Source organism: Chenopodium album, chromosome 15, assembly GCF_948465745.1.
Source record: "Chenopodium album chromosome 15, dcCheAlbu1.1, whole genome shotgun sequence".
Classification (NCBI taxonomy): Eukaryota; Viridiplantae; Streptophyta; class Magnoliopsida; order Caryophyllales; family Amaranthaceae; genus Chenopodium; species Chenopodium album.
The window spans coordinates 985,404-998,652 of record NC_137848.1 but is presented as its reverse complement, the minus strand read 5'-3'; the positions used below and the strand labels follow the sequence as shown (position 1 = coordinate 998,652).

Genomic DNA, 13,249 nt, shown 5'->3' with positions numbered 1-13,249 from the left:
TATATGAAAACATATACAAGTATATTATTATATATATGAAGTACAAATGTTAGGTATTCTAGCTTATAATATAAGTCAAATTCTGATGAGTTTGATGTCCACCTTAAATACTAGTTTTACCCACAATACTAGGACTTTTTCTCATAAATTATATACTTTGTATAATGTTTCTAATGGTAATTTATTATGACTTGTCATATATATATTTTTAAATTTCTAATACACCATTACATGTAGTCAAAGTTAAAATCGCAACCTAAATTGTAGGGTCACACAATTCTACAACCCCCAATTCAAATTAAAGATAAAATCACATCTTTGTAAAATCATAAATTTGTAATAAAACCACACAAAATTGTAGCAATTACACATCCATCATAGGATAGTACAAAAGAATTCCATATAATTGTAACAAGATTGTACATAATCTTACAGAATCAGTTAGGAACGTACAATCCTATTTTTTTTTTCCCTAATAAAATGAACCCAAAAGCTATCAACCTAATTTCAAAGCCAAAAAAAATAACAACCCACTCAAACAATAAAAATTTATTATCTTTTTGTGTACTACTCCCTATTTGAACTATGTGCCCGTAATTTTATGTTAGCAACACTATATGCTATTATCATTCTTGTCGCTTTAATCTAGCTATTTAATAACGTTTTTAGAACACATATTTACAATTTTGTAGGATCGAAACGATACAATATGATTTCAACCAACTTAATTCAAACTCACTCACCATCCGAAGTAAAATGATGAACAAAATAAACAGAGTTTTTTTTTTTTTTTTTTTTTTTTGGGGGGGGGGGGGGTTTTGTAAGCTAGCTGGCTTGTACAAGTGACAAATTTGATATCAAAGCTCTTAAAACTACAGACATTGGAGGAATGGTTTGCTACGTTTGTGTGGGCTGTCGGGCTTTAACTTAATATATGTGGCCTATTAACCTATTTCTTAGACTACAGTGGACCTATCTTAATATCTTTGGACTAAACTAACCAAAAGAATTAGCTGAAGAGAAAATTTACATTTATTGTAAATTGTACCAACAAACATTTTTAAGTATCCATATTTATATCAATCAAAAATCTTTTATATTGAAATAATATTATACTTCATAGGGTGTTAATGTGTCATAAATCATAATTAGCTAATGATATTCGAAGTACATGAAAATCAAACACGAGTTTTGCATAACAATCTCAGTAGACACAATCAACGATGATATCAATAGTTTAGTACCAGGAAAAAAAATACAATAATCACACAATTCTTTTATGACACGCTCTATGTTCATTTGACAACAATAAAACATGGGAAATTTCAAGGCAACAATGAAACAAGTTTGTAATAGTAACACAATTCTCATTAGAACTGAAAATAGCTAAAATTTACACTTATGGAGTCCAATAATTGCATAAATAACTTTTAGAACTCCAATAATCACACTTCATACACACCACAATTTCAAATGACAATAAACCCTAATTCTTTAGTTCTTCTTACTTCGAAGAAAAAAAAAAAAAAAAAAGACAAAATACTAGAAGGCGGGTGGTAAAAATCCACCACTGCCTAGCTATGCCATTTCCTCCACAAAGAGGAAATATTCCACAAATCTTAACAGTTACAAAAGTCACTCTCAAAATAAAGGGGTACCCTAAAAAACAGGGGTAGTTTAGGAAAAAAGCCTCATAAAATAAGCTTTCAATTTCCCATTTTAACCCCATTAAAAAAAGTACTGTAGTAAATATTTTGGTCAGTTAAAATTAAAATACTGACCTTAACCCTAGTTAAACTATATAAAAAGTACTCCGTAGTCCGTATATATACTTAAGGTTTAATGATCACACGCGATAGGACATAAATGTCATTTTACGGAAAAAATTTCGGCTTTCAGCGGAATTGGGCACCCGAATAGGTCTGCCCGAAAGACCAATTCGGAGGGGCAACGTTAAAGGACACAACACTATGACCATCACTAGTGGTGACCTTGAATGAGAGAGCCTGCCCATTGAGATAATTGTTGCTTTGCCAATTTTGCCCCCAATTTCTTGACATTGGTTGCCAACGTGTTCTTGACCCTTTAATTTCAACTGCATGTACATCCCCGGCACCACCGACATTGGTTACTAACACCAAGTTGAAATACGAGTGCCCGTTGATTGTAAACCTTATACCTCCCCTTCTCCGGCAAGGCACCCTACATAAAACAACACATACAAAATTAACACACGGTTTAATTTTTAATTTTTATATACATCCGAGTACACATTTTAATGTTCTCGAGTCTTGAGTCTTAGACTTTTGACTCTTGAGTGCATACTAGTCTACTAGATAATAGACGTGACATGTTGCAACAATTGCGCTAGCCTTAAATGATTTTCTTTGTTGATGTTAAAATGTGCAATTTTGTCAAATAAGGGCAATAAATTTAAGTGGTACTTTTTTCTAACGCCATCTCTTTATCCCTTTAAGAAGATTTTTTATTTTATTATTTTTTTAAAAAAAGGTGATTAAACATAAAACAATTTTAAAAATATAAATCCATAAATTTTACTCCGTATGTCTTATCTACGGTTGAAATTATACCTCTAGACGTAGGTAACAAAGGAAAAGTATTGTAGTTCCATGTGACTCTTAAAAAATGTAGGACCATTTATTACTTTACAATTTTTCTTTCACGATTATACTTTTCTTTTCTTTTTTTTTTTTAATTTGAATAGACCAAAACAGTAAATCGCAACATACAACTTTTCAAACAACTTCCTAACTAACTAAACTTCTCACCACTTTTGTTAAATTTTTTATTATAAACAAATACGTACACAAAAATCTCAACCCAATTTGTTCAAGTTTTCTAAAATAGGTAACCTCCCTTAAGATTTATAGTTCACAATACATGGAATACACATCATAACTCTAACTTGACCAACAATGACTTAAAACTTGTTACGGACCAACTCAAATTACACTATTAACATGACAATTAAGAAATACATATACCTGCGATACGCAACGGGGACGATACCGGCTCGGTACTGAGCAATGTGTTGGAAAATAGGCTGAGAGAGATCAAAGTGGTGATTAGGAGGGTCACACCATCCTCCAGGAGGGCAGAAATTAGTAGCAGTAACGATAATTGAGCCTCTAAGACACCATTTAGGGTCATTAACACACATAATTTGGTAACACGAACCACACGCTAATCCATTGTTGAATAATGCTGTGCTTAGTGCTGCTGTGTTTGTTCCATACCCTTGACTGTATAAATTTCCATACCCACACGCTCCACCTATAAAAAAAAAATTAATTAATCAGATATTAAAAATAAAGTCACGTTAAATATAGTTGTAGCAGCACGTTTTATAAATTAATTAATGTATGCATTGCGTGCGCTTCTGAGCTTGTATGAAGATATGGGAGGAAAGAAATATACCCATGGTGCCGGAAGCGTCACCGCCACCATAAAAGGTGGCATGAGCGTTAATCCAACCACCACCGCCACCGCGGCCACGATAAGCATCGGCAATTGAGAAAAATGTGAGGAACCCCACTAAGAAAATAGTACCAAATGCCATTTTCCTGAAAAATTCAACCCAAAATGTAAGCAAAATTTCTTGTTTATAACACTAAATTTTATTAGTTTTAGAGAGAGAAAGAGAGGAGAAAATTACATGTTGAACAGAGAGAAATGGGGGTTTAGAGGAGAGAGAAAGAAGGGGAATTGAATTGAGTTGAGTTGAGGAAAAAAGAGGGGGAATAAATAGAGGGTTTAGGAAGAGAAGGGTGTAGGAACTGCTAAGCTAGGCACAGTCACAGAGAAGAGATTCTCTCTCACTTTTCCCTCATACGATTACTGACAAAAGTAATGGAGATTTGTTGGGTCCAAAAATAGGGGAACTGTGCTCTACTATACTTGAAGAAAAAACATTGGTTATTTAATTAATTACTCACTGTTTAGTAAAGTCGTTGTATTTCTTACTTTAGAAATAAATTTTGTTAGTTTTTTTTTTTTTTTTTTTGAAATAAATTTTTTTAGTTAGGTATAAGTATAGCACTATTTAATACAAGGAGCATTGTCATTTATGGTTCCTTTCTTTTGGGGCTTGCCACTCGGCTAATTAGATCTGGCAATTTTGACCCAGATCCGAATGACCCGATTTATAACCCGAAATCGACCCAAAAATAGTGATCTAAAATTGACCCAAAACCCGAATCAACCCGATTCAACCCATACCTGACCCGATGTGGGATTGACCTGACTTTAACCCAATACCCAAAACGACCCAATCCGAGATGACCCGAGACCCGAAGTTGACCCAATACCCGAAGTTGACCCGATACCCAAAGTGACCAGACTTTTAACTTGAATTAATTGACTCAAATAGACTCGAAACCCAAAGTGGCCCGAACCAAAACTATCTTATACCTTAAAAGACCAGAATCTATTTAAGCTAAAGACTTGACCTGAACAAACCGAAATAGAAAAAAACCGCAATCAAACTGACTTAATTTTTTTTAATTAATTTGTAATGTGTAACAGTGTAAGTAATTTACATATTTTGAGCATTACTTTTCTCGATTTCTTCGGCCTTTTATCTCTATAAGTTATTAAAAATTTGTAAAGAGATTGAAATTTAACGACTATTCTATGAAGTTTGTCCACAAGATTAATAAAATTAACTAAGCTCGAAATAAAAGTCACAAGTCTCACAAGTCTAGAAAAAAAAAAATAGTACAATAATAATGCGTACATAACATAATGTTCAATACCAAATGAAATTACAAAATAATCTAAAGTCAAACAATTACTGTATTCCGTGAAAAAAGTAGCCTTAATAAATATATTGAGTTTCTCGTCAAAAAATATATAAACATATACTATGTATATAGAGTTGAATTTAACCCAATGCATCGACCCGAAACTGACCCGAAAATTGGACCCGAAAATTGACCCGACCCGAACTGACTCGACTCGAAAATTGACCCGACCCGAAATGTTTGACCCGAAACCCGACCCGATTATCAGTTGACCCGAAATCAACCCGAAACCCGAAATGACCCGACCCGAACTTGACCCGATAACTTTTTGACTCGAACTTGACCTGAACCGAAATGACCCGACCCATACCCGACCCGAATGACCCATTTGCCAGGTCTACTCGGCTTCACCAAAAAATATTGTTCCTTTGGTTTTTAATTTTTTACCAAAAACTTCCTCCGTTTCTTTAGTCACGTTTGTCAATGCACATATTCAAACGTTAATATCTTTAATTATTGAAAAGCAAATATTATAAAAAGTTGATATTTTGAAAATATATATCGTGATGAATCTAACAAGACCCTACATGACTATATTTTTCATTACGTATAAATCACAAAACACGGTCAAAGAAAAGTGTGTGAATAGTGCTAAAGTCAAAACGTGTCAATTAAAAAAAACGGAGGTAGTATATCTCAATTTGAATTGAGTGTCAAAAAATATATATTCATGACAAGCATTGTACGAGTACATCAATTAACAATTGATACTCTGAAATGTGTTAGCGGTTAGTCAAATTAAGTTCGAAGTACTGCATGCACCCAAACTATATCTTAGGCTATTGAGAACAATTTTGTAAAAATAAAAATAAAACTCAAAGAAGGGGGTGACAAAAATGATCAAAGAACTAGTGATAAAAATACATAAATAAATAAAAATAAATAAAGTGGTAAAATAGTTTATTGTTCATACGTAGTATTAAATAATGGATTGACATTCTCAATTTTTTTTTTTTTTTTATAGGGTATAGATAGAAGTACAGTTGTGAATATTGTTATTTATTTATTTTTTTTTTTACAAGATGGATTGTTAAATTTAAAATGCAAGTGTACTCCAAGTCTTCAGCTATTAGATTAAATTTTTGATTAAGTTGATTTTTTCATACTCGACTTGTAATATAGAGAGCCATTGCGTGACAAGACACTGAACTTGTCTACACACTTCTAGAACAGGCCAAAAGGCTTTCATGTGTAGAGAGGTTCCATGGAAGCATAGATCATAAAATAATTTTGAGAGTTCAATCATCACTTTTAAGTATTTAGCTCGGTATGAGATATGAAGGTAGACTTTACCATATATAATAACATCAGGCTATTAGCACAATTGTGAAACATTTCCTCATAAAACTATTACAAAATTTTAAGGAGTGTTGTTATTTAATTCAACAATAAAACCTAAATTTTTAAATACTCGTAGCTACTATCCAAAAAGTTAACAGAATAGAAGTATAATTTTATACCAATCACCCCTTCAAATTAGGCCCCGTTCTTTAGAGCTGCTCTGCTTTGCCCTGCTCAGATTAAATCTACTATGCTCAGATCAAATCTGCTCTGCTCTACTCAAAAGAAATCTGTTGTAGTCTGCTCAAAAGAAATCTGCTCTGCTCTGCTCTATTTTTAATTAATAATTAATAATAACAATAATAATTAATATTCAATAATAATAATTAATATTGTATTGATGATAATAATTTATTATTTTAAATAATTATAATAATTATTAATATTAATAATAATTAATATTTATTAATCATAATAATAATAATAATTAATAATTAATAATTATCAATAATAATCTAATATATATATATATATATATATATATATATATATATATATATATAAAGGGGAATTTTTTCTCAACTTTTTAGAGAGCCATATAGGATTTAATTTTCTTAACGCGCCACGTAGGATTATAAATTTTAATTGTAGCCAATAAAATAAGAGATTATTTATTTCTTTTAAAATTAAATAATTCAAATGCCATGTAAGCAAAATTGTCGAATGAGATTTTTAAGTTTAAATTAATTAAATGTGAAATATTATCTTTTGATATTATGAATTTTATCTAAATATATAACAAATTTTAGCACATACATAAAAAAAAATATTTTTAAAAATTCAAACAAACTGTGCATCGCACGGGCTTCATCTAGTATTTAATAATTCAAACTATTAACAATTAATATTTAAATATTTAATAATATTATTAATTAATAATTTCTAATAATTATAACAATTCTTTCAAAAAAATAAATAATAATAACAATTTCTTTATAAACATTTGATATTAGAATCACAATGTATAGAAACATTTAATGTGGGTATTGATTGTTAGTTCATTGAGTTGAATTATTTTTCAAATCTTTTCATACAATTTATGAATTAAAAAAAAAAAAAAAGAGGTTGTTTTCAAGTAGTACTTTGTATATTATTATTTTGAGGGTTAAAAATATATGATTAAGATATATTTATAAGTAAAATCATTATTACTCATTAATCATTTTATTTTAAAATTTTTGTGAAATGAATATAAGTAAACTGTTGTCTTTTATCTTTCTACTATTAACATATATTAAATATGACACACATTTATTTATGTTTTCACTCACCTAAATCAATGGCATATGCACTTAATAATAATAATAATAATAATAATAATAATAATAATAATAATAATAATAATAACAACAACATTAATAATAATGTTGAAATCTGCTCTGCTCGGCTCGGCTCGGCTCTGCTCTGCTATCCTGAAATCTGCTCTGCTCTGCTGACTCTCTAATCTGTCCAGAAGTTCAAAAGAACAGGGCATTAAAATGTTTAAATGGGTTATTAATTAATCAATCTCAAATTCTCAATAGAAAAATTTAAAAGTATAGTACATAAAATACACAGTAGTAAGGCTAAGGCACAAGTGCAAAACACATCGATAGTTCTATCTCCCAAACACATCTCTCATTACTATTCATAAATTGTAAGCTCATACAAGTATACAACCAACTAATAATCAATAGAGTTATTAAGTAGGGCTACATGAAGATTTCCTTGTTATTACACCTTGATATCGTTTGATTCGTATTCATGCAAATATGTCTATTCCTCCATAACATTTATGTTTGCTCATGAAGTATCTTAGGGAGTCCCCCCACCTCCTTTTTTATAAAAACATTTTTCTCTATGTTGTTCTTTTTTATTAAATCATTAAAAATGTGAATTTATCACACCAAAAGCATTATAATACCTGGACATCTGTTTTTGTCTTGAGTTTTAACATTAATACGATAAATAAACATTATTGTACTTTCTCCGATCTCACTTTTTTTCTACGCATTTTCTACTGTAATTATTATTATTTTTTTTTTCATTTTACCGACTTTGCTTTATTCTATATGACATCTATCATCATAATCGAATTAAATTATGCAAGATATATCTAGCAAAAGCAAGATTCTCACTCTCTAAAACACTAATAATTTAACTGTATACTTTTTATATGTTCTGATGGAGATTTATTTGATTTTGCTAAAGTGTTAGAAGTATCTATATTCATTGAAAAGTGATGCGCAAAATAAAAAGTGTTACTCCGCTATAAACAGTGGATGAAAGATGATATATTTCAGGGGCAGAACCAAAGCCTTGGCCTTTCCTTGATTTTGGTTATCTATTTAATGTTGGTATAAGATTATGTTGATTGTATTAAAACTGAGTTAATTTTTGGTCAAAAAATTGAGATCTTTAGGTCCCAAGTTTGATTTTTCGCCACTATATATCATTGAACTTGGATATATAGCCATAATTATTTGTACGTAATGAATATAATTTAGTTGAAACACATGAAAACAAGGTGATAAAGATAAGGCACTCTTTTTAACCAATTCATTACTATGAGCTTAGAAGTTTCTCTATTTTTTCGAATTAGGCTTAGGGTTTGTTTGGTTCACTTTATTTTTGCTTATTTTAATTTATCCGATCTGGTCTGATTTGATTGTCTGATTTGACCAAAATTTAACTTTAAGTGTACGATAATTTATAGGGAAAAAATATATCAAGAGGGATCTTGTTAGATTCGTTATAATGTGTATTTTATTAATATGTAATTTTTTTTTTATTACGAAATTAAAGGTATGTAGCAATAAAAAAACTGCACAAAAAATGATGATAAGATCTGAACTTATTTTTTCTAATCTAAACTGATTTTTTTCTGAAGTAAGTAAAAATAAGTTGAACTAAACAAGACCTTAATCTGAATTTCAAAGTTTAATTAGTATATAGATTAAACTTTTGCATTCTTTTCACAAAAAAAAAAAAAAAAAAAAAAAGATTGAACTTTTGCATAAATAAAGACATGCACATATCCACCCCAGTTTAGCTACCACATGTCCACCTCTGTTTCATAATATGTATAACATTTACTAAAAATGGATGCTACACTTTATGTATGTGCAACAATGTTTTTATTCCCTTATAAACTGAGTAGGCCTTAGGGCCTGTTTACTTCAGCTTAATTTCAGTTCAGCTCCAATCAGTTCAATTCAGTTCCTAATTTCATTCTCTCATGAAATATTCATTTCACCTCAATTCAATTCAATTCAGTTCAGTTCAACTCCAATCAGTTCAGCTCATTTCAGTAAATGTGAAGAAACCCTTAATCTTTTGAGTTTCTGGGCAGAACAGATTTCAATAGAGCAAAGCAGAGTTTCTAACACTACACATTGCATAGCAAATTTCAGCAGAGTAGAGTAGAACAAGGCCATTATATATTTTCAAGTTTCTTTTCATTTCTTGTTTAATTAAGTTCAATTTCAAAGTTCAATCTCCTCCTTCCTAAAAAAAAAAAATAAATAAAAAAATAAAAAATAAAGAAAAAAAGGCTGAGAAATACTGAGAAATGAAGTGGGTTTGTGGTTAAGAAGAGCGGTAGTAGGGTAGAATGAGAAGAGATGTGGTTGGGAGTATAAGGATCCAAAATAAAAACTGCCAAGCGCACATGCAGAGGCAGGGGCTAACGACCATTTGCTCTTCTTTACCTTTTTTTTCCCGCTTTTCGTCTCTTTCCTTTCTGCTCTTTACGGCTTTACCTTCGTCTCTACTATACGTTTCTTATTTACATACGGAGTACGTGCAACATTTTATATATTTGTGTACTTTGTACTCCGTATACATTTTATATCAAAATTATTATTGTATGTGTTGTGGTAGTCTCATTATACATTTATAAATTTCCCTAACGTTTACAGCATTACTTTATTAGGAGTACGTTGTCATATGTATCAGTAAAATTATCACGGAGTACAATTACTTCGTACTCCGTATATGTTTAAGAATCAACGGTGTCAAGTTTTATTTATCACAGTATAAATGTTTTACAAGTACGGAGTAGTAAAGATTGACTTATAAACTCACTTTTGTGAATCATCATAAACATTTGTACATAAACTATTTTTGTTCCTCCCTACATTTAATGTATCATTTAAGCCCATCCATAACATGAAATTAATTAGTTTTAGATTGATAGTATATTAGAATTGAATTGGGAGGACACATATTAGGACAAGTGAGTATTTTTATACACTAAAGGCCTATTCACATTTACTGAATTGAACTGATTGGAGTTGCACTGAAGTGAAATGAATATTTTATGAGAGAAAGAAATTAGGAATTGAACTGAACTGAACTGAAATTAAGCTGAAGTGAACAGACCATAAGTATATATACGAGTAATATGGTACATATATTCGTTTACAAAAGTTTATCCTAAGGGCCTGTTCTGATTTACTGAAATGAGCTGAACTGAACTGATTGGAGCTGAACTGAACTGAATATTATATGAGAGAAGGAAATTAGGAATTGAAGTGAACTGAACTGAACTGATTGGAGCTGAACTGAACTGAACTGAACAAAATTGAAAATAAAGTGAAGAGAACGCACTTTGATCTGGAGTGTTATCATGATTTCAATTTTCAAAAATCATACTCTTCTTTTATTATTTTCCAATTGTAATCATCTATAATACAACAAATAAAAAGGTGGGCTGAATTTTATAATAAGAGTCTATTCTAATCACCTTACTTCCACTTAAGTGAGGAATAATAAATTTAGTTAAGTTTAGATAAGATAAGATATAAGTTCTAATAAGGATTACTTTAATTCAAATTATAATTAAAATACTATTCCATGTTTAATTAAGGTCTAGTAAGTTTAGATAAGTTCAATTAAATTTAAATAAGACAAGATTCATTTGTAATAACGAAAAGGATCTTGCTAACGAACACCCCGTGGCGTTATATAAGTATTTAAAATATTTTTTTAAAGTAATGTTAATTTAGGAATGCATGCCAAAATCACACATCGATTGTTGTAATAAATGTTCATTTTAGTTTAATAAAATTATTTTTAATTAGCTTATCCAACGTCTCCGAGACGTTCGTTAGATTTTTCCAAACGAAAATTAGGTGAATAAAACACATTATAATATAAAATACTCGGTACAAATTACAAAGTACCGACCGAGTATATTTATACCAACAAAATTAAAATAAATCAATTCAGAAAGGGAAAGTGTAAATTTTCTCGAGCATTTACTGTTGTTATAAATTCTGTTGATATAGTTGACTGAAGCCACAGTTGACCATATTAGCAAATTGCAACATTTGATATGCTAGCTTCATTTTCAACGTAGAGTAATATACTTCTATCTGACGAGTATAATTTCGTAACCGTATTTGCTGCCTGTGTGAGAATGTAGCTGCATATTACGACTAAACCGGAGGAAGAAATTAATGCACTATCTTCTTTGGTGATGAAATCAATTGAACTAACGGAATTTGACTGATTTTATTATTCTGTTTTCACAACTCTCTCAATCTACCCCCATTTATTCCTTATATTACTTAACAAAAAAAAAAGGAGTACCCTTATTTATTACAACTCGATATAGCTAATAATAGATTGTCGAAATAAAAATGAATTTTAAGTATGAAAATAAGCCTAAAATATTCGTAACCATCAGTTATTACAAAATGTTAGACTTAAGGCCCGTTTGGTAGATTGCGGAAGTAAAAATGAATTTTATGTGTAATTTAAACAAACCTATAATATCCATATTCATCATAGACGCACAATTTCATCCCCAAACATGCGTTTTCTATCTTCATGTTTTTTCATTACCATCTAAAAGGCAACTTGATAAATTCGAACTAAACAGGGCCTTAGTCAATAGTAGATGTTAGACATCCGCTGTTTGTATTAGGAAGTATGATTAGATATGTCATGACTCGTGACTTCATGAGTCCAAACAAAACTTTGTGCATTTTTGAGTGCATATTGCCTAAATGACTAATCCTAAACATTACTATATTATAAATAAAGAAGTAAACATGATTACAAATTTACAACTAAGATTAAAAAGAGGAAACATATATTTGTTGTTGCATACTTGCATTGTCGACTAAAGATTAAAGACCTTTTTGGTAGCCATTATTACATTTGATTATTTGAAGCATGTAAAATGCATACCATTTGTTAATTAGGTACGACCGTATAAGTGTACAATAATCTCTTTCACTTATATTGCTTTATGACAATTCATTTTTAATTGATACATAAATATAACACGGAGGCAAAGAAACGAAAGATTTTTTATCAAAAAAAAAAAAGGACTTGAAATAGTTGATTAAAACGAAATGATAATTTGATCATTGTAGATAATTTAATTAAAAAAAAAAACTGTAGGATTAAATTTTCATTTGGTGAATATGTCTGCATGAGGAAAAACAAAATTTTAATAGAGAGTATATTTTCGAGAGGGCATATCATATGTCATGATTTTCAACAATTAGCTTAAATTAGAACACAATTGACGGTATCCCGCCCATATATGCATGCGACCTACCTGCCGGCTACTCCGTAGTTCCTTATTTTTTCATTAAGCTTGCCTCTATTATACAGAGTACTTTCTTTGTTTTCGAAAGTTGAAGATATACGCTATGCAAAACTAATGCTTGAATATTGTAAAATTTACAGTGTACTTCCTCCGTTTTTAAATACTTGCTTCACTTTTTATTTTTAATTATTTTTAAATACTTGCTATATTTTCTTAAGTGAAAACTTTTACAGTACAATATTTAATTCATTTCTCTCAACTAGTAAACCCAACATAAATCATAATTTATTAATTTCATATTCTTTCTACCAATTCTCTTAACTACTTTTGCTTTCTATAATTTTTTATTCTTCCACCTATCCTAATACCTCCATATTTTATTATTTTCTCCAGTTTTTCCTAATACTCCGCGCTTGGAGAAATAAAATAAATATTTAAAAATAGAGGGACTACAAACTTAACACAATTTTGATAACCAAAGGGTATTTAATGACACACATTACACCCCAATCAAATAATTAGTGGTGTGTTTGCTACAATC

At 30.0% G+C, this 13,249-nt stretch overlaps 1 protein-coding gene across 2 annotated transcripts; it reads right to left on the bottom strand.

Moving 5' to 3' along the window:
* Nucleotides 1–1,415: 1,415 nt before the first annotated feature.
* On the bottom strand, nt 1,416–3,816 carry LOC145582644 (expansin-A10-like). Of its 2 annotated transcripts, XM_081639624.1 has the most exons (4): nt 3,677–3,816; nt 3,439–3,584; nt 3,006–3,294; nt 1,416–2,202 (listed from the first exon to the last, which is right to left on the bottom strand). In XM_081639624.1, coding segments are annotated over exons 1-4 (744 nt in total). In that variant the 5' UTR covers nt 3,679–3,816; the 3' UTR covers nt 1,416–1,895. The 2 variants fall into 2 exon arrangements, with proteins under 2 accessions (XP_081495750.1, XP_081495751.1); XM_081639625.1 differs by having other exon boundaries at nt 3,439–3,733.
* Between the last annotated feature and the right edge of the window lie 9,433 nt (nt 3,817–13,249).